Source organism: Cinclus cinclus, chromosome 1 (genome assembly GCF_963662255.1).
Source record: "Cinclus cinclus chromosome 1, bCinCin1.1, whole genome shotgun sequence".
Taxonomy (NCBI): Eukaryota; Metazoa; Chordata; class Aves; order Passeriformes; family Cinclidae; genus Cinclus; species Cinclus cinclus.
In genome coordinates, this window is record NC_085046.1 from 52,886,250 (window position 1) to 52,913,528 (window position 27,279).

At 39.6% G+C, this 27,279-nt stretch overlaps 1 protein-coding gene across 2 annotated transcripts in view; it reads left to right on the plus strand.

The window, feature by feature from the left end:
• Positions 1–27,279, plus strand: part of GLI3 (GLI family zinc finger 3) — a 185,066-nt gene that overhangs the window by 86,224 nt on the left and 71,563 nt on the right. For both annotated transcript variants that reach the window (XM_062498054.1, XM_062498063.1), the window contains exon 3: positions 9,893–9,998. In XM_062498054.1, coding sequence (XP_062354038.1) covers positions 9,893–9,998 — 106 coding nt within the window. The remainder of the gene's footprint in view (positions 1–9,892; positions 9,999–27,279) is intronic.

The window sequence follows — 27,279 nt, forward strand, 5'->3', positions numbered from 1 at the left end:
AGTAAGAAGACCTCAGGAGATGGTGCAGCTGGTTCTGCAGCCAGGTGCCCTCTGCAGCTGTGTGCCCCTGCTCTGCACCTCTGGTGTGGACACTGCTGACTTGGGGCTGTTCTCACCAGGTGTAAGGACCATAAGTATTAATTAAGCTGAGATTGTCCATTTTTGATTTGTGCTTTTAAGTAAGCGTGCTCAGACATATGTGCCCTTCTTCCTGTTTTTCAGCGGCAGTGCCAGGTTTAAATGGTTAATGTAAAGGGTTGACCACTTTGGGTAAGCAGCACTTAGTTTCCAAAGCAAGAGAAGTGTACATCAGATCCTGCCACTACATCTGCAGAGAGCAAGAGAGAGGGTGAAAGTGTTCATAAGACTTTATGAGGAGCTTCCATACTTTCCCATAGAGAGAATGCCTGTTGGTGAAGAAGAGGAATTGGGGAAACCTAAATTCTAACAAAAGTCCTAAAAATATAAAAAATGTGTAGTTATATCTAAAGCTGATACTGTCATCCTGTATTAGGGTTGTGGAAAACAGAGTATTTGTCTGTGAAGAAAAATAAACTTAATAAAAGGTCATTAACAAAAGACAAGAGAGATTAGTAAAAGAACAAGCAGTTTCAGGCAATTGAGCCACTATTTTTAGAAGAAATAATGGTGAGTTAAATACTGTCATTTTAGCTCTTTATTGAGACTTTTCACTGAAGAGATTTAGAGTTTCTCAGAAAGGGTAGCTCTCTGTCAACAGTGACCAGGCTGAGTCCCAGGGAAGTGACATAATTTAACTATGGCCCTTTTTGTTAAAAATATTTTCCTCAAATTTTGGCTTGTAAAAGTAACTAAGATTGATTGGAATATTGACAACATGACATCTCAAAAATAGGCTTAGTGAACACTTAGAATAAATGTCAATAGGGCAAATTAAGAGAACTCACTGTGCTTTCCATCTTCAGTAATGATCTGAAACAAAAAGTAACCAGCATAAAAATGAAATACAGAGGAAGAACTCTCTCAGAAGTTGAGGGAAGGTGGGAGAACATGGAGGAGGAGAACAGCTTAAAATCAAGTATTTAGGAAAGTCAAGAAGTAATAACCAATAATCAGTTTGTGTTGACTGTATTTGACTTGAGCAGTGCCTATTTTCACCAGCAGTGCCTGGAAATGGTAGGTAAGGTCACTGCAACATAATAAATGCACTGTCTCATAGTGGAAAAATGAAATATAATGGTTTTTGAGACTATGTGTAAGAAATACATATCCCTGCTGGAAAGGGAAAATTTCAGTAATAGGTTCTTTCTATTATAAATTTCTAAGGCTGCCTCCTCCTAAAGAACATCAGCCTGCATGAAAACCTGATGCCCAAGAGTGGAGGGATGACAACCCATGCTGGAAGAACCACAGAAAGCAGAAACAAGTCACCATGATTAATTTAGAACAGGGACAGATAGATTAAAGGTTGCAATAAATGTATATTATCAAGTAGCCTGACAGCAGGTGCAATAACTATCTGCTCATCTGCAAGAGCTTGAAGAATGTAAATACCTCAGAAGGAGAGTAATTGCTAAGGATTATACAGAGAGAAGCTAAATAATTATGAATATTTGGATGAAATTTTTAAAAATCAGGTTGAACAGCAGGGAAAAGAAATCTCTCAGAGTGTTCATCTGATTGTGCATCCCATAGAATCTGAGGAGTTTTAATATCTAAAAATAGACATAATTGATGTAATTCTACATTTTCCTCTCTAATTCCTATAATGCCATAAAATACTCATCAAAGCTGCTAAGTATAACCTATTTCCAAGTCTTTCACACTGTGGTCCAGACCTTCAGCTGCTGAAAATCTGTTTAGCTACAGTGATTTTCCCTGATCTATACTGATACCCAACTGTTAGAGGTTTGGCCTTTCAAATAGCTTTTAAACTTGATTCTGCTGCACAGACAAGCACACAAGTCTCAAAACCATCATTTAAACAAATAATGTTTACAGACTGACTCACTGATGCTTGCAGACTTCCAAGAATATCACCAAAGTTTGTTGAATTACCTAACTTGTCTTCATTTATTCCCACATCAAATCAGCAGCAATACATGGCTATTTTCAGTCCCCCCCTCCACCAGTTTCTAGATTTCTGTTGCCTTTCCTTAGTCATACTTACCTTTGCATCTTACAGATATTTGTCATTGCTAAGTTAATGTGTCCAGCTGATATCAGGACATTCAGATGCATTCTTTGAGCACTGTTGAGCCTTAGGGAATAACCAAGATGATCTGTGGCAGCACCTTCTTCCTACTGTTCAGGAAGTCCACATTGAACTTCTGTTTAGAAGTTCTTTGAAGTTGAAAACCTTGCTCTGAGATTTCTTCTTTTGTTCTCACCAGTGTGGATCAGGATTTATTTTGTTTGCAGTCTTTTAATTTCCTCAGTTTCCACTTTGTAGCTCACCTTCAACCACTGGAATTTGCAGTGTGCTACAGAAATGGATATGAAGATGTAGATACGTACAAATTATTTTCATATATATTGTCATTATGGATCTAGTTACTGCTTGCAGAGGAGGAAATGCTGAGGATGTGATCCTTCATACACATGTGTAATAAAAGGTGGGAAGCATTCCAGAGCAGCTGGGTAAAACCACTTGTCTGTGGTTCTTGACAGTTAAACATGGTTGTTCATTTTGGTTTTCATAATTTTTAAGGATGGATTTTGCAGTGGTGAAGGCTGCACTGACACATGGTGGCATGAGCAGTTAGGGGCAGGAACAGTAAGACAGCAACTGTGTTGCAAAGCAGAAGCTGAATTATTTTATTCCTTTGGAGGTAGAAGAGGGAGGGATCTCTTTTGTCAGCTTCCTGGCAGAGGGCAATTTGTCATTTTCTTGCAGAAACTACATTATTAAGTTTTTAAAGAAATGCTCCATATGATCCAGAGGTTATGAAAAAGATGAGCTGTGCTGTACCGAGAACCACCTGTGTTAGATGAAATAATTATACCTCTAAGTAATGGGATGATGTAGCTCATCATCCTCTTATCCTGAGACCATGGGCCAATATACAGTGTGTATATATATACTGCTGGGTATATGCAGTTGTGCCCCTCTTCATGCAAGTTTTTTAAGGTTGCTTATAGGATGAACCAGCCAGTGTTTCTTGGGTGGAAGTCAGGATATTCCTGATGCATTCCCACCAATCTGCTGTTTGTTCTTGGGCAAACTGGGCTGATGGAGTGACTTGGTTTTCTTCCTCTAAAAAGTATGTCCCAAGAAGGTTGTGGAGCAGCAGTGCTTTTCCCACCCCGCTCGCCAGGTAAGTTCATGGCTGCTTGATCAAGGCAGCACATGGAGTTCTTCCTTTGCTTACCAGTGCATCCATCACAGTGGAAACAGTCTTGCAAATCACTGGGCTGTGATGAATCACAAATTGTGTTCTGAAAGAAATTGAGGCTTTTCTGTTAGAGGTGTTTTGTACATGCAGTATATTTATTACCCTGGGAGTCTGTCTTTAACTTTTTTTAAATTATTTTTTTTCTGGATGGGCAAATGGCAGTGAGCACTGAGTCTGTTGAATGGACTTGACAAAGTTTAGTTAGTATTCCAGGAGGCAGTCCAGCTCCTTAGACAGCAGAGTTGCATTGACTGGAAAGAATAATAAAGTGTTCAAACTGAAATCAATCCAGCAGTTATTTAGCCAATACCTGCAGCAAATCTGGCATATTAAAACACCTCTCAGTGCCAGCTGATGAAACCAGTTCCAGCAAATTGTATTCCAGCAGAATGATAACTGCTCCTCCCTCAAGTGTTTGGCATAATGATTGTTGTAGAACTGCTGACAATAAAACATGTTCCCACAGGGTGTTTAGATTTACAGACTGAAAGTATTAAAATGAATGACAGGAATCTAAGATGCTCCAAAGTCTTTATTTTTGTTTCTTAAAAATAGAAATTATTTTTGAGCCATAACAAGAGCTGGAGCTTTGCTCTGGTTTGTGAAGCTTGGCCTGGAACTGCTGTGGTTAATTTTAAGATCAGTACATAGGCTCTGTGAGCACCAGCAGAGGGTAGAAATGGGAAGTTTGATCATCATTAATACACACAGACACATGGAAGGGAAGTGAGTCCATGGAAAATTGTCTATTCTCTGAATGTATTACGTCTGCTGTATGTTATCACAATTAACATTTAGTGCTACTGGAATGGCGAGGACTTGCCCCTTAAAAGTTCTTTTCCTCAATTTCCTTCTGTCTGTTTCTTGGCTTTATAGAACTAGTTGACTTTTTTTCACAGCTTGGCCATGGATTTTCCTTTTGGTGAGTTAGATGCATCCATGTCAATGTGACTGCTGCCACATTGGAAGCGTGTGCATGCACGCACACACAGACACACAGAAGAGAATCCTGAGGTAACTGGATGTAGTATGGCAGTGGATCAGCCTGTAAACAAGCAGTGCTTTGGATGGCAACCAGCCATGCTTGAAGAAGCAGCCCCAGTCACCATAGGGAAACTTCAGAGTGCACAGAGTTAAGTGCATGCACTAACGTGTAGCTGTGGCTCAGTCATTTTTCCTGCCTGATTAAAGCCTCTGTATATGCAGACGTAGAAAACATAAATCACTCCTTATTGAAAGAGAACTAAAAACACCCTCAGAGACAACATGTGCTCTTATTTGAGCCCTAATGCAAGCTGTAATTAAACAGAAATCCAAAATAAGATCTTTGCTTGGCAACTAAGAACCTAATTCTTGCCATAAAACCTGGCAATACCATTAAGTTCAGATCACTTGAAGCAAATGTACGTGAAGAAACAGTGGTGCCCTTAGGGACTCTGCAAAGCTGAATATTAGAAAATTCTCATCTGGTGATCAGCTTGTGAACCAAAAGAAGTGTAGAAATTTGTTGGCAAACTCTTCAAAACTGTTCTGCATATTGAAAAGACATTTAACAGGGAGGCTATATTTTGCATCATACTGTATCTGTTACATCTGGTGGGAAATCTTGGTACTGCCGTTCATCATCAAGACTGTAATGGATTTAAGCAGGAAGGAGACTTCACCTCAAGTGAGGTTATATCTGAGACAGAAGTTTGCACCTGGCTCAGCTCAAGTAATTTGGTGAGCTGATTGTCTTAAAGACAAACGTGCTGAAGCATAATGAGGGCTTCCTGTGTTGGGCTTGGGACCTCTGTTTTCATGGCCCTGACCTCATGACACAGGTGCAGACATCGGCGCCACACTGGGTGAGTTCAAGACAGTGCAGGCATCTTCTGTGGTAGCAAATGTTTTCTTGATGTGCTGAAAAATGCAGCCTGTCATTTTAGCAGCCATCTCCCTCCAGTGTTTGGATGGAATCATAAGGTGCCTTGAGCAAGTCAGCTTGCTGAGGGAGGAGTGTTTTACTAGTGTCACCATCACAGCCGATCTTTCCAAATGTAGTGATCCCCTAAGTAAGGCTTTTTTGGGAGACTGCAGAGTGTACAGAAAAGTTATCATGAACTTCAATGACCTTCGTAGCAGTCTAAGCCTTCTGCCGTTGTCTCAGGGTGTTGCACAGCACCTTTGAGCCAGCTGGCGTCATCCCCCTTTCAAGTCTTGCTGTGAATTGCATCTCATCACACTTCAATTCAGGTTTGCTGTTCAGCATCAAGGATCATACATACCTGTCCTTTCTCCCAGTTTCTTTCTCTTGATGCTGTAGCAGAGACTTAGGTTGCGTACTTTTAGAGAACAAATGTAGGTCTCTTCTTTTTTCCTGTATGGGAATGATTGTAATTGGAGAGAGATGATCCTATTCACTTCTTTAAGAAGGTAAGAATGATTCTTGAAGGAGAAATAAGAAGGCAGGTTTTACACAACAGAAAGTCAGCATAAATTGACATATTTTCCAGAAAATCTCACAGTGATAAAATTGATGAGTTTATAGCATTACAGGCAGTTTTGTCTCCCACTTTGTTTTAAGGAGACCATGGTAGCTGTGCAGGACACAGGAGAGGATGTGAAGGGAGCTTACAGTAGTAGGCAGCAGAGAATTCAGAAGGCAGCAACAGCTACCAAACTCAGCAATGTGTGAGCAATGTCTTCAAATATATTTCCAGTGCTTTGGCATATCCTTACAAGTTGTTGAAAACAGTGGAATTTATGCATAGAATCAGGTACTTCTACTGAGTTGAAGCTGAGGGCTGCAAATACACAGCCAGCATCTATGCACTTACATCAGTCTCTGCAAGGATGTCATTGGCCCAGGAATTCACAGTTGCATTTGGATGTCTGTAAGAAAGCTGTCTGGCATACTCTGTGCAAGTTTGCATCATAGCCAGAATTTTTAAGAAGGTAATAAGTAATTTCCTTAGCAGATCAGCAAGTTAGATTTTGTCTGTTTTGGTGAGAGGAGTTTCTACTTGCTGAAGGTAAGAGGATTTTTTCCTCAGTTTAAATGAATTAATGAAAGCATAGTCAGAGCAGCTATCCTGTCTTTGACACTGAGTTTTTCCCCTGGTTTTCTACATAGGTAAAGCATCTCGCACAAACAACCAATTGAATTCTAGTCTGACTAGTCTCACTCAGTTTTTTACTTACTTACAGTATCAATAATCGTGGCAGAATGTGCCATTAATATTCTGATGGTGCCTTTAATGCAATAGTTACTGGGTGGGATATGAAAAGTCAGTGTGAAACTGGCTACAGCCTCAGTTACTGCTTTGTAAACTTATTATCTCATTTCCATGTAAATACACATCAATTGATTACATTTTATGCTGTTTCAAGTGAATTCCGAGTGAAGCCTTGGATGATGGGTGCTTTGGCAGCTCTCTGATCTTAGAGTCTTTCCATATAAATATTCAGTGCTTTTCAAAGTGGAGTGGTCTTGGGCCCCCCAGCATGTAGAATTTACCAGCTACTTTTGTGCTGAGGGCTGACCCAACATGGCAGGATTTGATTTCCATCTGTAAAATTGACTCCACCAGTTTTATAGTTCTGTACATTATTCTCCCTGTCTCCCATTTAGCATGTTAGTCTGCTGACAGTAGAGTACACAGCACTTAGCAGCTGGTTTGTGGAACCATCAGTCAGGAAATTGTATGATAAATAGGAGGTAGCCAGGTTTAGTGGCACTTTATTCTGCTTCAGCAGATTTAGCCTGACTTTGGAAAAGTCATCATGTGGTTTTTCTTAAGGGTTGCAACAAGAGATAGCTACAGTGTAGTAACTTATTACACATATGCTTGAGTTATGGTGTTCACCAGCTGTATTGCCCATGTGTAAATAATAAACTGTGAGATGGATAATTATGTTGGGGTTTGATATGCAGCTCTGCTCCGGACGGCTCAAGGCTGACGGAGACAGCTCCCTGTGCCATGATGGAGTAGGGCTGTTTCCCAGATGGAAACTACAAACAAGATGCAACCAAGATATACAAAGGAGCTTAATGTGGGAGGACTCAAAAAGATGTTCTTTGAGATTTACAGCCCATACATAAATAAAACTTGTTGATGATCTGCACTGCTTAAGTCCCACAGAGAAAAATACCTTTCTTGGGTTGTTTAATACTAAGTTTCCATTTCTCAGCAGAAAGTAAATTAGACATTAAGGGGGGTCAAAGGGTGTTTCACTACATAATTACTGACTGCTTTTAATGGGTAGGCACTCAGGCTAAGTGAGGATGCGACAGTGAGGAGGCTTGGCATCCTGAGTGGAATTTCATGTTTTGGCCAGGTGAACCACATCCCTGACATGAATATGGGTAGCAAAATCTCCATGTAAGACCATGTAAGACCTGTGCTCTCCAAACTCACTCTTTGAAGGAAGTGCATAGGGCAGAGAAGGATTTGCCTGTGTATTTATGAGGGTGTGAGTGACTTCCTTTTTAGCTGAAAAAATGGTGGCAGACTTTGTATTGTAAAATGCTGGACACATGCTTTGAAACCTCCTCCCTTTGGCTTATGCAGCTGCAGTCAAGTACCAGTTTAGCAGGTGGGGAGATGTGCTAGAACACACTTCCCATGTCCCTTTTCCCTTGCCTTGGTGTCTGCTGGGGAATGTGTTTCAGGAGTGACAGCAAGCATCCTTCCACTCAGATAGTGGTAGTGTGTTCTTGATCATCTGTGACCCATTTTTTTACCTCCCTTGAAGACCATGAGTGCTTGGCATGGGGAGTGAAGGTCATAACAGATTGCATGCTAAGGTCCAGTTGGTGCAGCAGAACTAGAATTAAAAATACTGTGAGTTTGAGCTCCCAACTTAAATCGTAAGCCACAGTTATTTTTCATTTATGGTGCCTAAGTCAGTAAATGGATGAAATGTGCTGTGGCTAATCACATGCTGATGTCCTTTCACAAAATCAAGCCATGTAACTGGACAGTCTGTGTCAGATGTTTCCAGGCTTTCTTGAAATGCTTGGAATATTTCCTCAGAAATGATTTCCCCTACATCCACTGTGTATATTCCCTCAGGGCAATGAAGTTTGTTCCTCTCATTCTTCTTGCACTTTAAAATAAAGCAAAAAGCAACCCAACTTTTTAAAACATGATGAAGAGAAATCCTTTTTTGTTTTTGTTTTTTTTTAGCCATCTTTGGTAGTGACCAGGGAACCGCTTTCACAAATAACATACTATAATTTACATTTTGCTGAATAGAAAACGTGGGAAATAGGAAGAAAAGTTAACCTTCAAGAGTTGGTGGGCAAAACTGGAGTAGAATTAATTTTACTGTCAGTGCATGATGACTTTTCCTTTTTTTCTAGAAGCGTTTCAGTAAATCTGTGACATGACCTAATGTCTGTACTTCTCAGCCTTTGGTGACCAATAAACACGTGGCATCACCCAAAGCGGCAGCTGGGTAATGATTGTGCAGGATCAGTTTGTTTCATGCTGCTGGAGGTGCTTAACATCTTGTTGGAATTGTGAGAGTTTGGGAGGCAGTGGTGAGCAGCGTGTAACATTTTGAGGCACACACACAGATCACAGTGGTGTGCTGGTGAGGAGAGCTGTGGTCTGTGTGAACTGTGCCTCTCAAAGCTGGGAGGCAGTCCAGCTGCAGAAGCTGTGCGGAGGGCAGACAGATGCCTGACTACTCAGGGCAGAGCCCATGGGGGTGTCAGGGGTGCATTCCCCCTTTTGTCAGCCTGTCTCCGAGGCTCTCTGGAAACAGTGGGGAGCAGGAGTTCTGACAGCTGCAAAATCCCCCTTCCTGTGAAAGCCTTGGAGGAGATAGAGCAGGGGAGCTTACTGCAGCCATGAGCCCCTGGATCTCCAGTCACGGGGACAAAGAAAGCCTTCCTTTTTAAGAGCTGGGTATGAAATGAGTCCCTCTGTCCTCACACACATTCATCCAGGTTCAGCCATTGCTGTGGTGCAGTTAAACATCTCCAATATGGCCTTTCCTTTGGCATTTGCCTTTGGACATTGTTGTCTGATTTACTCCAGTTTTACTTAACATTTCTCAGCATGTCACTTCAGTTTGGCTTTCTGTTGTAGGACTGTGCATACATCTCTGAGGATAAACTTTTTATTGCATTGTGTCCTCTGCTTAGGCTTTTTGTCCTGCAGTGATTTTTTTTTTTCTTAAGACAAAATAAATAAATCAGGGATGCTTATGAACCCACGATGGTCCTTTTGATCTGATGTTTCGCATATGGGCACATAATTATTTATTAAAGACTTTTTTATGCCCTTTTCCATTTAAGCTCTAAAAAGAGAATATTAAAATTAGTAAATACATATTCATGCAAACACTGTGGGCCAAATTCTCCTCTCAGACAGACCTGACTGACAGGAGCATGGAAGGAGATTGTGACCCCCTAAGTCATAGCATTTTTAACACATACTTTTCAGTAACTGTTCTGTCTTTATGAATGTTGTTTTTAAAGAACCATTGGAGATACTCAGATCTGGGAACCTTGCTTGTTTTTTCAGATCCTCCTCACCTTTTTCCAGCATTCCACCCTCCTGTACCAATTGATGCGAGACATCATGAGGGACGATACCATTATGAACCATCTCCCATTCCTCCTCTGCATGTGTGAGTATTCAGTGTTCCCCCTTGCTTCCTGAAAAAAATGGACAAATACATGAACCTTTGCAATGCTTGAAACCATGTACCTGGAGCTCTTTCCCAGTCTTGCCAGAGTGCAAGATTTACTTTTGGAAAGCACTGAGGCTATCTCTTCATAAAGCAAAACCCATGCTGGTGCTTGAGGAATTCCTGTTGTAATAGGTAGCTGACAAAGGTTACTTAATGTGTTTTGCTGACATTTATTCTGTATTATGTCACTGTATAAAGGCTAAATTAAAAAGTGCTGAGTCCTGTGAAATACAGCCAGATAAACATGTATTTAATCTGTATTAAGCTTGGTATTCTTCATAGCTAAAATCTCCTCTCATGCCAAAGGTTTGTTTACAAAACAACCAAAAGGTTGTTTTTTTTCCCCTAGTAACTGCTATGAAGCATAATGAAATTTTTGGTAAATTTTCTTAGTCCCTGTTGTGTGCCCATATAGGCAATCGGTTGATTGATGGGAATGTCACCCAAACAAAATGGCAAATGTGATACAGCACATGGTTTACACAAAGATAAAAGAAATGAATACCAGTGATAACATGCATTAGAAAAGGGTGGTAGTGGTGAAATCCTGTAGAAATAAATTTTATCTTATTCCTTATGGGGAGACAGGTATCAGCACTGCAGAATAAACCAGTAGATGTGTCCAGAAAACTGCTAAATACCATTTAAAATTGAGCCAAAAAGCCGGGCTTGGTACTTCACTGAAAGGCTTGATGTATACATTTAATCATACCTACTAATCACCTCTCACACTGAGAAAATACAAAAAGAAAAGCGCAAGTAATACTTTGAAGAATAATGCTAGTTGTTTAGGTGGCAGATTGCTTTTCTATGGCTATTAGTTACAGCTGTGTAATTACATATATGCAGAAGAAAAATGAAGTTGTTTTAAAACAAGTCCTCCTCTGTGAGCAGAATTAATTGATATTAACAATCCTAACTACATGCCCAAGTGCACACACAATATTTTACTAACAGGTTTTTTTTGGGTTGGTCTTCTATTACTGAATTGTAATTTCAGAGCAGATTTGCCTGGAGGTAAGTAATAAATCTGTGTTGCAGTCTTCTTGGGCATTAGAGGAAAAGTGGGTATTTATAGAAAGAGAGAGCACAGAAATCTGTGATTTATTCCTCAGGGTTCCTCAGATGCAGCACCGTTTACACCACAATCTACCACATAATAAAGTACACTCCAATACATGCTTAAATTTGCTGCTAAATACTGTTGTAAGCTGAAGGTGGCAGGCTCAGACAGTCATTACAGGGTCATCCTAGATTTTGCAGTGTAGTCAATATTCTACATGGATAGATGTTTTTGGGAGATGCCTGTTTCATATCTTGTTTGGCATTCATGGGTAGTCCCCTCTGACCCCCAAATCATGTTCCTTCTATGGAAAGGTGCCCTGCTGTGTGCTGTGCACCCTTGCTCCCTGATTAAGTGGTGGTTCAGTTGGGCCCTGCAGAGGCAAGGAGGCCTTAGCCAGATGCGATGACTGCAGGCAGCTGCTTTGGAAATATACTCCGATATCAGCCCAAACTTTAAACTCAAAATTGCCTTGATATTGGCCATTTTTTCCCATGAAATTATGTTGATTCTTTTGCTTATTTGGTTTATGTCACCATTGGAATGATGAGCGGCTGTGGACCCTTGGAGCTGTTGTGATTGGTGTAACTAAATATAAATAGGCAATTAAGCAACCTTATAAAATCATCTTTGTAGAGTTTGTCATGCTTTTGCAATTTTCAGGAAAATACATTAATGTACGTACATGTGTGGTAGGCACCCGGTGACTTTCTTGCAAGTGTTACAGAGCCTGGTGTGAGTAGCACCTAGGATCACTTGGGATCATTTGGTGCCATTAATTGAATGGCTGTCCTAGCATCCATTTAAAAAAAAAAAAAGAGAGAGAGAGAAGAAAGAAGTGGATTGAGAAGGTATTTGAGAATTCTGAGAAAAAATGGCAAGAAACCAGTCAGGAAGCAAAGGTGACCTACAGCTTCAACAATGACTTCATTGTACAAGTGGTTTTCTCCTCAGCTTTTCAAGCTCCTTGAAATAAGTTCCAGAACCTGTCAAGCCTTAGTGGAATTAGTTTAGGTATAATACAAGTGCATAAAAAATATGAGGAGGGACTTGTCTGCATGGTACCTACAGTGTCTGTGCATAATTTTGAACACAGGCCAAGCGAAAAAGAAAAAAGAAAGCAGGAATTTTACAAGTCTTACAGGGCTCTTACATACTTTCAGCTTTACAGAAGTATATGTATTCTTATGTATGATTCTTATAGTTTAATTGCTGATGGTCAGAACTGTTGCATCCCAAATTTCAGCCTGGAGCCAAATTTTATAATTTGAGCTATAAACCCTTAAAATAAGGGTTTATGTTTATGATGGAATTGCTGACAGATGCTTATGTATAGTAGGACTAGCAGGCATTGCTGTAATTATGCTATCCTATGCTATCATTAAAGATTTCAATTGAAAGAGGTTTATAAATTGCTCTTCCTCTTAGATAAACCACCCTACATTAAGGCGTCAATGATATGGTGCAGAATTAAATTAAAATCTCATAAAATGAAATATGTTCTGTATTAGCTGTTTGACACTTAATTTGCCTCTGAATGAGTAGAGGAAATCACAAATTAACCTGCCTTTGTTTTTCCAGCTATGGCTTATTAGGTGTTAGAACAACTGCAATTACAGCCCAATAATAACCCCCAACCCTTATGAATATGTACTGAAATGTGTCACTTTTTGTTACCAAAACCTTTTAGGACTGTGTAGTTACCTTGGAATTTCTACAGTGCATCTCTGGTTTATACTTTAGGAAGATGTATGAAACTCGAGTTGTTCTTTAGTGGCAATGGATGAATCGCAGAATTGAGGCTGGAGCTTGTGTTTTCCTTTTATTATTTTGTTTTCTCAGTTCTGTTTAGAAAAACCACTAACCTGTAATTCAATCCTGCTGCTTTTTTTTTTTTTAAGGACGTTAAATTATGTGATAAACACCATATGATTAAAACAAACCAAAAGAACCGTGGCTTTGATTATCACATTTTTTGCTTTGTTTTCCTTAGTTGTTTTTGTTCAGCTCTTTCCTAATTTCCAAAATTGATTTCTAAAATATGGGATTAAAGGAGGAGCTGAAGCTTATCTGTGTTTTGGTCGGGACTACATATAAGGAAGAGCGAGCAGGTAAATCTGAGGGAAGGTGCACTGATGCTACCCATATGCTTACAGTTGGGAGAAGTTTCCTTTGCCAGAAGGAAGTTGCAAGGTGCAGCTGGTGTACTTCAGCTTCCTAAGATCAATGATATTTCAAGCTCCTTTTTTCCCCTTAACTGCTGACTGAGTCTAGCAAGTTTGGCAGCCTTACACCCTGAAATTGTGCACATGCAGATAACCGTGCGCCTAACATGAATGGCTTGAACAGATATTTTGAACTTTATCGATGTTCTGGTACTAAACCGAAGCATGTGTTTTGCTTGCAGTCATCTCCAGGTTGATAAAAAGGCGGTTTAATTCTTAAATACGTTACTTCATTCCTAGTTTTTGCACACATCAGTTACACAAGGGTGGAAAGAAAAGCAAAGTCAGATGCAGACACTCAGCTTTCATCATAGTCTGATTTTGCCACCATGCAGCAAAATAGAGGATGCCCAAATGTAAGAAGATTAAAGCATATCCTCGATTATGAGAGAAAATAATAGCTACACATTTGATAGGATGTTTATGTTTTCCCAGGCTTTTTACTGACATAATTTTTCTTTTCATTTTCATTTCTAAGATCTAATTTATTTTTTAAAATCTGAGTGCTTAAACCTCTTAAATCTTTTACCTGCTGTTTTACCTCAGTGTACCTATAAGCTCAGGGCTTGGCAAGGAGTTTGTCAGCTTGTCAGAGCATTCATTGATCCTTTCACAGTGGAAAGGAGAGCCCCACCCAGCATGCAAAACATCACTTACTGAATTTGCTTTAATTACTTTAAGACGTGGAATGGGTTTTATGGTTTAGCCAGGAGCCATTAAAGAAGAAAGACTGGGAAGCTCTTGGGACATGAAAAGATGACTGTAGTTGCAGCTTTCCAAAATCATCCATGAAAGTATTTTCTTTCAACAGGAAAAAATCTTGTATTAAATGGGAAACACCCCAAGAAACTTATCCCTGGAAGTGAAGTGCAGCATGAAGAATAAGCAGCTGCTAATAGCCTGGAGGATTTTTATAGCAAGTCTCTGAGAAGGAATCAGCATGGTCTGGTGACTTGTTAAGGTTATTCGGAATTTGTTAGGTGCCACAGATAGGCATATTGTAGATTCTGCAAGCAGCGTGTACCCCTCTTTTCTTAGTGGTATTCAGAGAAGTATGTATCTTCTATGTACTGGGCCAGTATAGAGAAGGGACCAGGTCAGATGGCCACACATAAACTTCAGCAGATAGTTTTCATTCAGTGCTGGACCTTTTACGAAGCTTGGGAATAGGAAGCTTCTGTCTAGGCTAAAACTGTGAGATCTCAGTATTTTAAATTTGCCTAATTCAGAAGAGTGAATCAGTGTTTTGTTCAGCTGTTCATTCTTCTTTAGTGGCATTTACCTTAAGATTTGCAGATCATAAATTCTGCTTCATAAGCTTTGTAATGCTTGCCGAATAGCTTCAGAAGCAGAGTGTTTTAAAAAACTATCTGAAACTGTGAAAAGTTTGGGAAGCAAATTAGTAGTGGCATATATTGAATTGCAGAAAAAAAAGGATAAGTGTTTCCTCTTAAATTTTTGATTCTGAGCTATATTTTAAAGGAAAAAAGTAGGTTAAAATGTGGATAAAAATAATTAAATATTTTTGATGTCTGTTTTATGTAAGTTCAGTTATATTCATTTGTTTAGATAAGCTGCAGTCTGAAGTTACTGCACAGTCAGTTCAATTCTTCTATATTTCTCACTGATTTGTTATCTCTCTTCTAGGAAAAAAACAGTATTTAGAAAAAACTATCTTATTTAATTTCTGCTGAAAAATAAATCCTAGTTCAAATAAGGATTCACTGCTAAAATCCATCCCTATTTTAAGCCAGCATATTTACATGAAAGTCAGCAGAATTGCCTCTGAGTTCACCAGATTACATTTGGTTCACATAATTCATCTGTTTCTGTGGTAGATAATACTTTGTGGCATAATAATTTTCTCTGGAGTAGCTAATTGTAATGCCAAGGAACTACAGATTTATAAAGGAGAAACAATAAGAGCAGATAAATATTGCGTTAACAGAGGCTCTTTTTTCTTTTCATACAGCCAACTTGATTTTGGGCTGTCTGGGGAAGTTGCAGCAATTTAAATTCTAGGAAAATTTTGGTGAGATTTTTAATGTAGAAAGAAAAGCTTGTAAAATTTAATGGTTTGTTTTGTTGAAAATCCTTGGTAGAAAGTTCTCCCAAATCTTTGGTTCGTGGGTTGTGGTTTTTTTGTAATGTTGAGAAAAGCACTCGAGTGGCAGCAGCCCCCAGCCCTAATGAGCAAGATGTGCCTCCAGTAGCTGGCGGATGGCTGACCACCTCTCTTCAGCACTCTGGAGTAGCAACAATGCACAGGGCATCCTCCTGGCATGATGCAGGGGTAGAAAAAATTGGGAAAAGCCCTCAGGAACACCCCTCCGTGGTCTAAATGGGATAGGTTGCCTCATCCCCACCCGAGCCATAGAGGCACAGGTTTTCCTGGTGGAGCCCAGTCCAGTGGAAGGGATTCTTTAAGAGGTTTTTATGGATTATGGTGTTGCAGAGGAGCACTTACAGCGTTTATCAGCAGTAAGGTGTCTATCAGCACTCATCAGCATTGCCACTTAGCTGATTTACCCCATCTGGGCAGTTAACAGTCCTTAGATGAATTCTTGGCTGCCAGTGAGAAGTGGTTCCCTAAAGTGGGCTTTCAAACCAGCGTGAATTAAGGGATGATGGAAGCAAAAAGAATGGCCAGCAAAGTTATGCCTCAGGTCACTCTTCTATGTAACACTTTTCTGTAGACTGAGGGATAGCTAGACATGATTTCAAGCTGTTTGGGTGCTTGCTATATGCAGATGTATATAGAAGTGTGCGAATTTGTGTGTGTGTGTGTGTGTGTGTGCGTGCATCTTCTTTACATAATAGAATTAATATCTTTGCTTATGTTTGTCATGGACTGAGTAATTTTAGATCTCTGCAGTTAACACTAATGCAAGGAGTGACTCAGTCTGAGAAAGATGCAAAATTAGAGGAAAAATGTTAGCAAAATGCTTAGAAAAAATGTCCAATGGCAAAACCTTCGAGAACATGTGGATCATTACCTTAATTTAACATTTAAACAAAAATATATAAAATTGCTTCAGTACTTGAGTTCTGCTGCTTAAAATTTCTATTATCTCATTCTGTTATCTGCTGCAAAGAATGCAAGCTCTAAATATAGTGCACATTCAAAGGCTCTGAGCCTGTGGTTTCTTGGACAAAATTCCTGTGTTCTTTGTGCTGTAGTCAGCAGTATTAGTCGAGTGAGCAGATATTGACTGTGGTATTCACGTGCAGTGAACCAGAAGCAAGCCAACTCTATAGAGGCTGCTGTCAAACTTGTTGCAGTAGCCTGTGAGGTACTGGACTGTGACAGACTCCTTTTTTTTTCAGTACAATTCTTCCACTCATGTTAAATCTTGCTTCAAAGAGAGCTGAAATGTTACAGTCTTAGTGGGGATTTTTCTTTTTTTTCTTTCTCTTTTTAAAAGTGTACCTGTGAGATTCCTGTGTTGTGAATTGGAAGTTCCCTAAAGTTAGAGTTGGTATAAACTCCAAGAAATGTGAGTGATGAGTAGGATGTGTTGTAGGAACACAGAGCATCTTCATCAGCTTTCAGTCTCACACAGTCTTTCCCTAATTTAGACTCCATCCTCCCCCAACAAAGACATCAAGTCCTAGAATCTTGGAGTATGGACTGAATGTAGTTGAGACTTTTTCTTTCCCAGAGGATGAATATATGTGTGTGTGTCTGTGTGTATAAGTCTGTATTTGTTTACATATCTGTAGCAAAACATAGGCTGCTGAAGCTGTGCTTCTGAGATGTAGGAGACCAACTGGCTGTCCCTTGCATATTCCGTGTTGCGTGATGCTTGAAAAAACCCAGGGATACCTTAATTTCACTGAAAGGTTTGTGTTTTGTGTTCAATGGGTGTTTCATCACTGAGCCTCAGGCTAGGCTAAGCTATCATTGATAAGTGATGTTATTGATTAATAGAGGAAACAATTCAAAGAAAAATTTTATTCTGTTTGATTTTTGCTTTTAGGATGCATGGCCAAGAAATGGCTCGGGACCTTGTTTCAGAGTAACGTTTACATTGAAGCTATGAAGCTGCTACTAAAGAGCAGGTGCTTAATCCCTTCCAGCAGCAAATGTGGAAGTCTGCATTTACAATAGATTGTGACTGCATTTATAGTCAGCTTTATAAGTGCGTTGGCAATTTTCTGGAGACTCTGCAGAGGTTAGACACAGAGGCAAAATATCCTGCAGCTCATGAGTCAGGAGTACAAAGCTTCTGAGGGAATGAACTAACCTATCATCTTCCTGAAAGCATTATTTATGAGGTGTTGTGACCATTGGTGTTAAGGATCAACAGAAAATTAGGGAGTATTTCACATAAGGGAGAATTTCCAAACATATCAGATTTAAGTAGCTATCTCTTTAAAGATGCACATCTTTCAGTCCTGTATCTCCTGTTGAAATTCAGTCTAGATTTATCATGCCTTTTCCACTGGCCCATGGAAGAAAAGATTGATGGTCTAGTCTAGTTTATAGAGGCCAACAACACAAATAGCCCCATTTAACAGCATTGTAGACAGATTTGGCAGAGAGAGCAGTAGCTGAGTGACCAGGGGCAATCAGGTGTTCTCTGCTTTACCCTGGAAGATCGCTATCGGCGTATATCATCAAGACAGTACCAAGAAAACTTGTGTAGCCTGCCTCTGTCTTCCTTTGCCTTGCTTGTTCCTTGGACATCAGGCTTGCATCCTGACACCTTTTCTGGGAGCTGTGTTTCTACTCCTGTGATGAGTTTGAATTGCAGAGATGCTGTGGGAGCAAATGTGTAGCTTGTGCAGGTGTGTTCCAACCTGGCCAGGTTATTCCCCTCAGGGTTTTCATTTACACACTCAGCTACCTACTCTGTTTAGAGAACTAATAAAGCTTTCAGCATATAGATAATGCATTTACCTCAAAGATTTCAAAACTGAATTTACTACTTTTTAAAAAAGTATGCAGCTAGAATATTATTCCTTTATGCTTGTTTTTCAAAGTCACAGCTTTGCCCAGGAAATGTTTTTTAACTCCAGTTTTTCACACAAATAGAACAAGAATACCAGTGTGAGGATTTTCTCTCTTGCTTCTTTTGATGCCTATAGCATTCCAGCCATTATGTATTTACCATTTGTTACGACTAACTGGACTATGTAGCAGCAAAATGTCTTTCAGTGCTTGCAGGATTCAAAAGCTGGCCTGGCAGAGACAAGACTTCTCAGCCTGGCATGAGAGCTGAGTGTTTTCCTGATCTTGTCTGGTTGCACCTCAGCCAGATCCCATACCTGGACCTGCAGTACTGGCAGAGAAAATACAAGAAGGGGCTGTTAGCAGAATATGTTTCTTCCCCCCTTGTACCTTAGCAGCATTCACCTTCGATGTAAATGGTGCTCCATATACTGTGAATCCTACCATCCTCATGATTGTTGGTGCTGATCTGTGACTTGCACACCTGATGTTTGTGGTTTGTGGTGGTGCTTGGAGGATAGGAGAAGCCTGGAAGTTGTGTTTTTATAAGGTCATTCCTTGAGTCCTGGGTACAGCATGAATGTATACTGGACAGCTGATATTGTCACTCAGGTGCACTCTCGAAGTGGCTTTTCTTTCCCAAATAATGTATTTGTCTAGGGGAAGTGAGGGGGGAGGTTGCATTTCAGAAAATAAGCTGTGTGATTTATACAAAAATGTATATATGTAGAATTTTATTCAGGAGTTTCTGTAGATTTGTATTACCTATTTTTTTTTTCCTGCTGCATGTAGCTTTAGATGAGAAATTCTAGCTGATACTCTGTTCAGTAACAGTCACAAATCCCTGTGAATATCAATTTTGGGCTGTCTATTGATGATAGTACAGAGGTTTTAAGCAAATCCAACCATACCTCGACAGAAATGATTAATGCTGAACCTTCACATCACTTTTTTGTCAGGACTGTAGTCCTGTAAAGTCAGAATTTTAGTAAAATGTTCCCATCACAACCAAATATGGGTAGCAAGTGCAATAGGAGAAATATTCAGTCCTCTGAATTTCTCTGAAAGTTATTGCCAACTTTGTTTTGTTTTAAAAAGTGAAGTTATTATTTTATTATATAAAAGAATTAAAGAAAATATTTTCTTTTTCCCCAAATCCCAGTCTTGTAATATTGTGAATGTGACTTACAGTAGGCATTGGAAATGAAAGGGTTTGTTCTGGTTTGGTTTTGAATTTGGGAAAAGAGTGTTTCTTAGCATCACAGAACAGATTTTGAGGACAGTGTTCACTTTAGGCAATGTGAGAAGCTTTTCACATGCTTTTCCGGGAGAAGGAATACCTGCCTTAGTGGGAGGAAGGAGTTAAGGGAAGAAGGGAAACTAAAATTTGCTGCAGCTGTACTGTGCATAGCATTCCTGATTGTGAGGTAGGGTGGGTTTAGAAAAATAATAAGTGAATGAATGAGATGAGGAGGACGGTGCCAAAGTACTAAACGTGATAAAAGCTTCATTCTCTAAAAACAAATTTAAAAACCCATTAAATTATGATAGTAATAGCACATTAATTAAAAATACTATTTTTCAAGACAACCAACTATTTGTGAAATTCATATATCAGTTGATTTCAAAATTTAATTTTACTATCATGGGTCAAAGCCATCATGAGAAAAACTTCCCATGAATTGCACATGAGGTTTTTTTTTGAGATTTAGGACAAGCCTCAAGCTCTTCTTTCTGGTCAGATAATCCCCCTGGTGGATGCAGTAATCGGGTCCTCACGCTGTGGGAGTGGATCCTAATTAGCAATGCTATTTTTTCCATGGAGAGTATTGCTGCACATAAGCAGGAGCACTCGTTGCATCCAGACTGCATCCTCTTCTCATCTGTGAGTTGTAGAGAGAGAAATGAGGAGTAATTGTAAAACCTTTTCAACTCTCTTAGCTTTGTACCATTTGGTTGCTTTTCTTTTTCTCCCCATCATGCATGCATGTATGTGTCCTGCGTAACGCCGCCAAGGTTATTTTTAAAGACCTACAGGCATTTTCTGAGTGTTTTTGAACCAGTTCACTATTTACCGGTATATTGCTTTTATAGAGGTTGTCTTTGATGAGTTTTTTGTCATATGCGACCACTGAAGTTTCGGTGTACTCAAGCATTAGAAAAGCCACTATTTGAGTGTCTTTGTTTTCTTTGTTGAGCTGTTTATTTTGCTTTCTTCCCACACAGTTCCCTGGCCTCGCTCTGACAACTGCTTTTCTGCATGAATTACATTCCTCGGGGCCGCAAGTCTCCTAATTCTTCCAGTCGATTTGATTCCTGCCTGTGTGATTAGTCCTCTGCTCCAACACACAGTTGGTCTTTGCCAAGAAGGCTGCTTGCTAAGTGCCTTTAACATGAAGACCTAACTACATTTTTTAACCTCATTAGTGTGTAGGGCACTGCTTCATTCTGGTTTAATAACATGGCCACTATTGAATCATCACTTGCTCTAAAACAGGTTACAAAAAGGTTACCTAAGTTGTCTGTTATTCTTTTTGTATGACTGTGCTTTTGCTGGGTAAGTTTCTTTCAGCTCATGTCCATTTTTTTAGCATGTAAGTTGCTTTTTGAAAGGAGACCCATAGATTCTACTGAGGTAGATTTATGACTTTTAAGAAATTTTATATTTGTGTGTTCAAAAAGAAACTCAGCACCTATTTAGAAACAGCAAAACTAAATAATAAAATGAAAATACAGGTTTGGAACAAAATGGGAAGAAGGCTCTGGGGAAAAATTTCCTACTTGTCTCAGCTTTAGAATTTCAAAGGCTTCATCCTCACCAGTTTAAACACAGGCTTTTCACTATAATGCTGGATTTATATCAGTGCAGCCACAGTCTGCATGGCTTCACTTTATCTCATAGGTTCAATTTTTAGCTGAATGTGTTGCCACTAAAATTTAGATTTCAGTTGCAGTTGTGTATAAAGTTGAATGGAAAAGACATTCCCGGGCTTCCAAATGTTGTAAAGGCAACAGAAAAGTTTCCTAAGGAGACAGTATCACCGGGAAGCTGGGGAAAGAAAGGAGGCAGTGGGTCACATGCCACTTGTGATGGTGCATTTGTGCAGTTGCATAGCACAGCCACTCAGAGGGTGAGACTTCATGATTAATGGTGTTTATTCTTGACAGAAGCCTCCTTTATTTATCTGCAATACAGTTTAGTGATTTTATCAGTCACCTGAATGAAAAATATTCAGTCATACCAATATTGCAGTGTAAATTGAGTAGAGTCACTTTTTATTATATCTTTCAGCCTTATCATCTGCACAGTAATTTTCTAGCCGGGGTTTGATATAGAAAGGCTGGATTTAGCTGTACTTGACACAAAGCCTCTTCAATTTCCTCTAAAAGTTCAGGCTACTCTTAGAAATGTGTGTATATATATATATATAAATAAAAATATAACCTTCTTATCCAAGCAATTTCAGTATTTGAAAGAATAAAGATAAAATGTGCAAACCTGGATGTGAGAAATGTTGTTCATATGAAAACATCTAATAGCTCTGAAGCCACTGGTGAAATGCTCTTTAGTGTTTAAGCTTGTGGCTTAGTGCATTCTTTTTGCATGGCTACGTAGTCTGACTTTCTTCTAATCAATCATCATCCAACTCCAATCAGCATACAGGCAGAGCCTATCGTTCATCCTGGGTGTAATTTCAGAGTTGAGGACTATAATGGCCACATACAGCACATTAGTCACTGCGATAACAGCTAGTGGCACTCCTGAGGAAGGGGGAGGATGGGGAAGAAGGGGAATAAAATTCTTCTCATTCTCACAGTGCATTAGTGAAATAGGAGCAAATGTTAAACAAATGTTTATTCAATTAGATGACTTAACAGCATTAAGTGTGAGAAAGCTTCTGACACGCCTTTGACCCACTTTTTCTGAGAGATGAGAGGAGTGGCAAGGGAGGCAAGAAAGGGATACATGAACGGAGTCCAGATTTCTATGTGTCCACATACTCATATGATGGTGCCTCCAGTTAAACACTGGAAGGGACGGCAGGCTCTGCCTGTAGCCTAGAGGAGGCTAAAATTTGAATAGCAAATGGGACCACCTCTAGAGCATCGGAAGAGAATTGCAGAGTAGAAAAGTTTGCTGTAGGAATGAAGTTAGTAATTTCACTGCCCAACCTGTTATTGCTAACAACAGATAATGAGTTGGCTGTAGAGCTTTTAGATTTTCCTGCTACACTTTGTGCTACAGCATAATTTCAAGAGGAAATAGTGTGTGGAGGTCCATAGCAATCTTATTCAAATTAGACTTTCTTCTCCTGTGCATCTGTTTTATATTCATGATGATGATTTCTGCATCAAATGCAACATTGCTACATTATCCTCCATATATTAATGTACAAGCCAGTACATTACATTTACAAGTCAGTAAACTTGGAACCAGCTGAAGACAGGGGAGGAGAAATACACCAGAACTGAGGTTGGGCTGTCCTATGAAGGTATAAGGTCTTACTTATGGTTCAGTGCAAGCTGAGCAAAATAAAAAAAAAAAGTGCCTGGGTAAGGCTTTAGCAGAAGCAAGTGGTGGAAATCACATGTTAGCCTTACTTTTATTTACTGTTTACATAACTTCAGTGTCCAACAGCTCTGTGCAGGATCGGAGCTCTGCTGACTGTTGTGCAAATACAAGGAGCTCTGCCAGGAAGAGCTCGAAGTCAGACCTCTTTGGCTCTTTGGCCGATGAACTCTGGTGAGTCAGCTCTGATGGCCTCAGGGTTTACCAGCCCCAGCTGTTTCCTCACCCTGGGGATTATCCCTTCTCTCTCAGCAGGGGTGTGTGCTTTTGCCCCGTTTATAGTCTCACAGCTTTGCTCTGGCTTCCTGAAACCAGGCAGTGAAGTGGCCAGAGGCAGAGATGTTCTGCCTGGGAGGGGCCCAGCTGGGTACGGAGGCTTACACAGCTGCCACAAAATTTGCTAGATAACCTCTGGTAGAGGCTTAGAATGGGCAAGTGGTATTTGCAGGGAGTAGTTACTGTTGGTTACTTTTCTGTATGTTTGCATCCTTTATAGAAGCAAAGAAATTGCCAAGTAAATCCATATAATCCTCCCCCAGTCACTGATTTCTTCTCAGCATCCTGAGAAGGATTTGAAGAAAGGAGAGGAAAGCTGGGATGCTCTGTATTGCAAAGGCCAAGGGGACAGTGTTTCAAAACAGTGCCACGAAGGCAGCAACAGTGGTGGGTGGATGGAAGGAAGAGGAAAAGGAGAGGCAGGTTGTTCTGGGCAGATTACTAGTGTGTGAAGAAGAGAACAAAAAGACTGGACTTGACTTGAGAAATACTGGGAGACAGTAGATAGTTTTATTTACATTTTTCATAATGAAGAAAATTAAACGGTCAAAGCTGTATCAGCATGCACATTTAAGGAATGCATGTTAAGACTCCAAGTCAAGACTGTATCACCTGAAGCAGCAGTTGCTGTAGTCAGTACAGGTGTTACTGTGGGCTGAAGGTCACCAGTGTTACAGCTGACCTTATGTAAACAGCATCCTGTTAAATAACAGAATAATATTCGTTGCTTTTCATGGCATAAGCTGTTCTTGAGGAAATCCACAAGCTGATGGTTGGGTTATTTATGAAGTCTTATAAGTAGCAGACAGTGTATGTAAAAAACCTGGGTCTGTGTTCAGGCAGTCCGTCAGTTGAAAAATAGGAATACATCACTGACTAAGGATTTAGTGCTTGATTAATGTAGTCAATTTTTAACTGTAACTACATAACGTTAACACTTCCAAAAGAAGGAAAGGGCAACCAGAGTAATATTCTTTTCCTGTCGGTCATTGCCCAATTGTCATGCAGATTTCCTGAACCATGAACATTACTTGTACAGTAATTTTTGTCCTTTTTTTCTCTTTTTTTTCTGCAGTGATGCCTTTTAACTTTATGTGGGAGAAACTTTTTATTCTAAACCCAAGTGAGGTTATTTGTGTATTTTAGGAATTTGCATACCAGAACTGCATGCATTTTGTAAGGCATTGTCCTTGCCTCAGTGAGAAAATATTTGTAACATAGGATCTCTTGATATGACCTTCCCACTGTAGATACTGAACATTTTCCAAGTGCTTTACTACAGTTTTAAAGATGGGGAAAGAATAGATCAGGAAGACAACAAACTCATACAAGGTGGACAGCAGATAAGTGATGGAAACCAAACCAGAGCCTGTCTACCTTAAACCCTGATCTAGCTTCTATGTGAACTACATAGGCATGGGCCCACTCATGATTTATTTGAATATGTATCTACTGAATGAAAGGTTGCTACCAAATCAGATTCTGTGACTTACTTCCCTATGCTGACTACAGTTCCAGTGTGAACTTTGGAGGAAGAGTGAGCAAATACTCACTAGGTGTTGAAACATGGAAAATGATACAGGAATTCAAGAGGGTTTTTTGTATTAGGACTTCAAAAACATGCTCATGTTCTTTTTCTTCATTTCCACCATTAAGAAAATACAGTTAACAGTGCTTACTCTTTTGCAGCACTTGAGCTGTTTTATATGAAGTGTGCTCTGACATTTCTATGTATTCAAATAATTCTTTAAATATCCATAATTACTTGCTTAGTTTTCCTAAGTCCAAGAATGTGATGTAGCAGCTTTGAGGCAGGGAGCAATTCTAGGGGAATAGAGTGACTATTTGAAGCTGGAATTTCAAAACAAAAATAAATAATAAATTAGATAGTAAAAATTGTATTATTGATTTCCCATAGTATGTATTTGTAGGTTTGATTGTTTACCAATTAAATGAGAAGTGAAAAGAGAAGAGGACTGTGGATTGCATTTTAAAAATGCTCAGTGCTGGCCTCAATCTCCTTACATTGAAATCTCAGAGCTCAACTTTATTAATATGAGAACCTTATATTAGCCAGTTGTTGGCTGCTGGTGCTGAAGGGTCAGTCTGTACAACTATGGTATTAAAAAACATTAGAAATTTAACATGGGATATATTACCAAAAGAATTGAGCCACGTGCTTTTGAAAAGGAGTCATCACATACCAAGAAAGTCCATGTTTGTTAATCTCCCAGGTTCTGCTAGAAATAAGAGCTAATGTTTTGTGGGCAGACATCTGAAAATTACTGAAGAAAAAAAAAAGAAAAAGATAAAAGAAAAGTATCATATGCAGTTTAATGAGTTTAATATTTTTCAGTTCTCCAGGCAGGACTGAATTGAACAGGTGTCAGAGAAACAGTGTGGATATCATTGGTATGAGAGTCATGCCATCAATGTTTGCTCCAGCATTGAATAACATACTGTTAAATGATTAAATATCGAGGTTTGAACTTTGACACATTCATAATATAACAAGATGGATGAAAAGGCAATAATAAATTAGGTTATGTTACAATATTTCATCCCACTTCGTTGACAAGCTTTGTTCTGTGAGATAGATTATTGTTCCATCTGTAACCTCAGCTCAGTGTCATATTTACAATGTTATAGTTAAGGATCACTTGCTGTTTTCAATAAAAATGTATTTTTCAACAGATTCATAAAAGAGCCATTTAAAATTTTATCAGGGCAAAACTTGGCATTAAGATTTCCAGTCCTGGAGTTACAGTTTCCTTTAAAATCAGAAAGACCTTAAATCACCATGATTTTCTTTTTAAGATTGATTGTGCTTAGAAGAGGTTTTTGTCCAAGCGCAGCCAAAAGTTATTTGGAAACCATTTATGACAGATCTCTAACACAAAACCAACCTCAAATCTCAAAAACAAATTTTCATGTGGCACAGACCTTTTGGGGCTGTTCTGAATGGCTTTACATCTGCTTCCAGAAAGCAGTGCTATTGAAGAATGCCTGTGACAAGTGTGGAGGTTGCACTATGCCCTGGTGCCTCCTGTAGTTTTTACAGTTTCAAGAAATGGAAGAACAGGGACAATTTGCACTGTATCGGTATTTTGGCATGTATTAAAACAGTTCAAGCACTCCAAAACAAATAAGTACCCTGAGGCCACTAATTGGCTGTAATTGTCTTGAGTGACCTCACCGGAGACCTCTTCTACCAACACCTCATGCGTCCAGGAATTCCTTTTTAGCTGAGCTGCCTGACCTGCATTCTAAGTAGCGCCAGTTTCTGGTCCTGCTCTTGGCTGAGCTCAGGATCTGCAAGGTAGGAAGCTGCTCTGGATAGAACCCTCAGAACCTTGGTGTAACTTGTCTCCAGACCTGTCTTTGTCCCTGTCTCCTTCTGCATTTGACTGGCCCAATCCAGACCTGGTTTGTCACTTTGCCTTGTCTCAGACTGCTGATTGACTGTGTTACTAGCACCTGCTCTGGTCACTCAGATCTGGTGGCATGGAGTGCATTGCCCATGAATGGCTCTTGGCTTGCATTTTCTTAGGGAGCAGCTGGCCTTTGCTGCCCCCCAGCACCCTGAATTGGGACTCTTTTCATTCCGTCCCCCCCTCATTTCCTAACTCGGTTACATGCATGAATCCATACACGATAGTTTCATGGACTTTGGGCTGCTCTTCTAATCCCATCAGTAGAACACTTGAGAGGGTGGTTGAAAGGACCCACAGTCAACAAGATCTGTGCTGGCTCACCTACCCAGCTAATAAGTCATAGCCAGACAGCAATATTTCACCTCAAGTTAGCTGTTCCATTAGTACCAAAGAAAGAGATAGGATTTGAATTTGGGCAATCCAGACTTCCTCTTTGTAAAACTGGGTAATGCTTAAATAAAAATAACAGCCTAAAATATGTGGTAGGAGTCCCCATATCTCAGTTTTTTCTGCTGATGGAAAGAATGTGTGATCCTTTCAAGATAATACTAGGCAATGATCTGTTTGTGCAGGTCATTTTGAAATATGTATGACTTGCTCATGCTTGCCTCATGATCTTCCTTCACCAGTTAATAAAGGGCTGTATGGGCTGAAAAGGGAATTGCATTTGCTTCCGTTTTTGTGGTGGTTAAAATC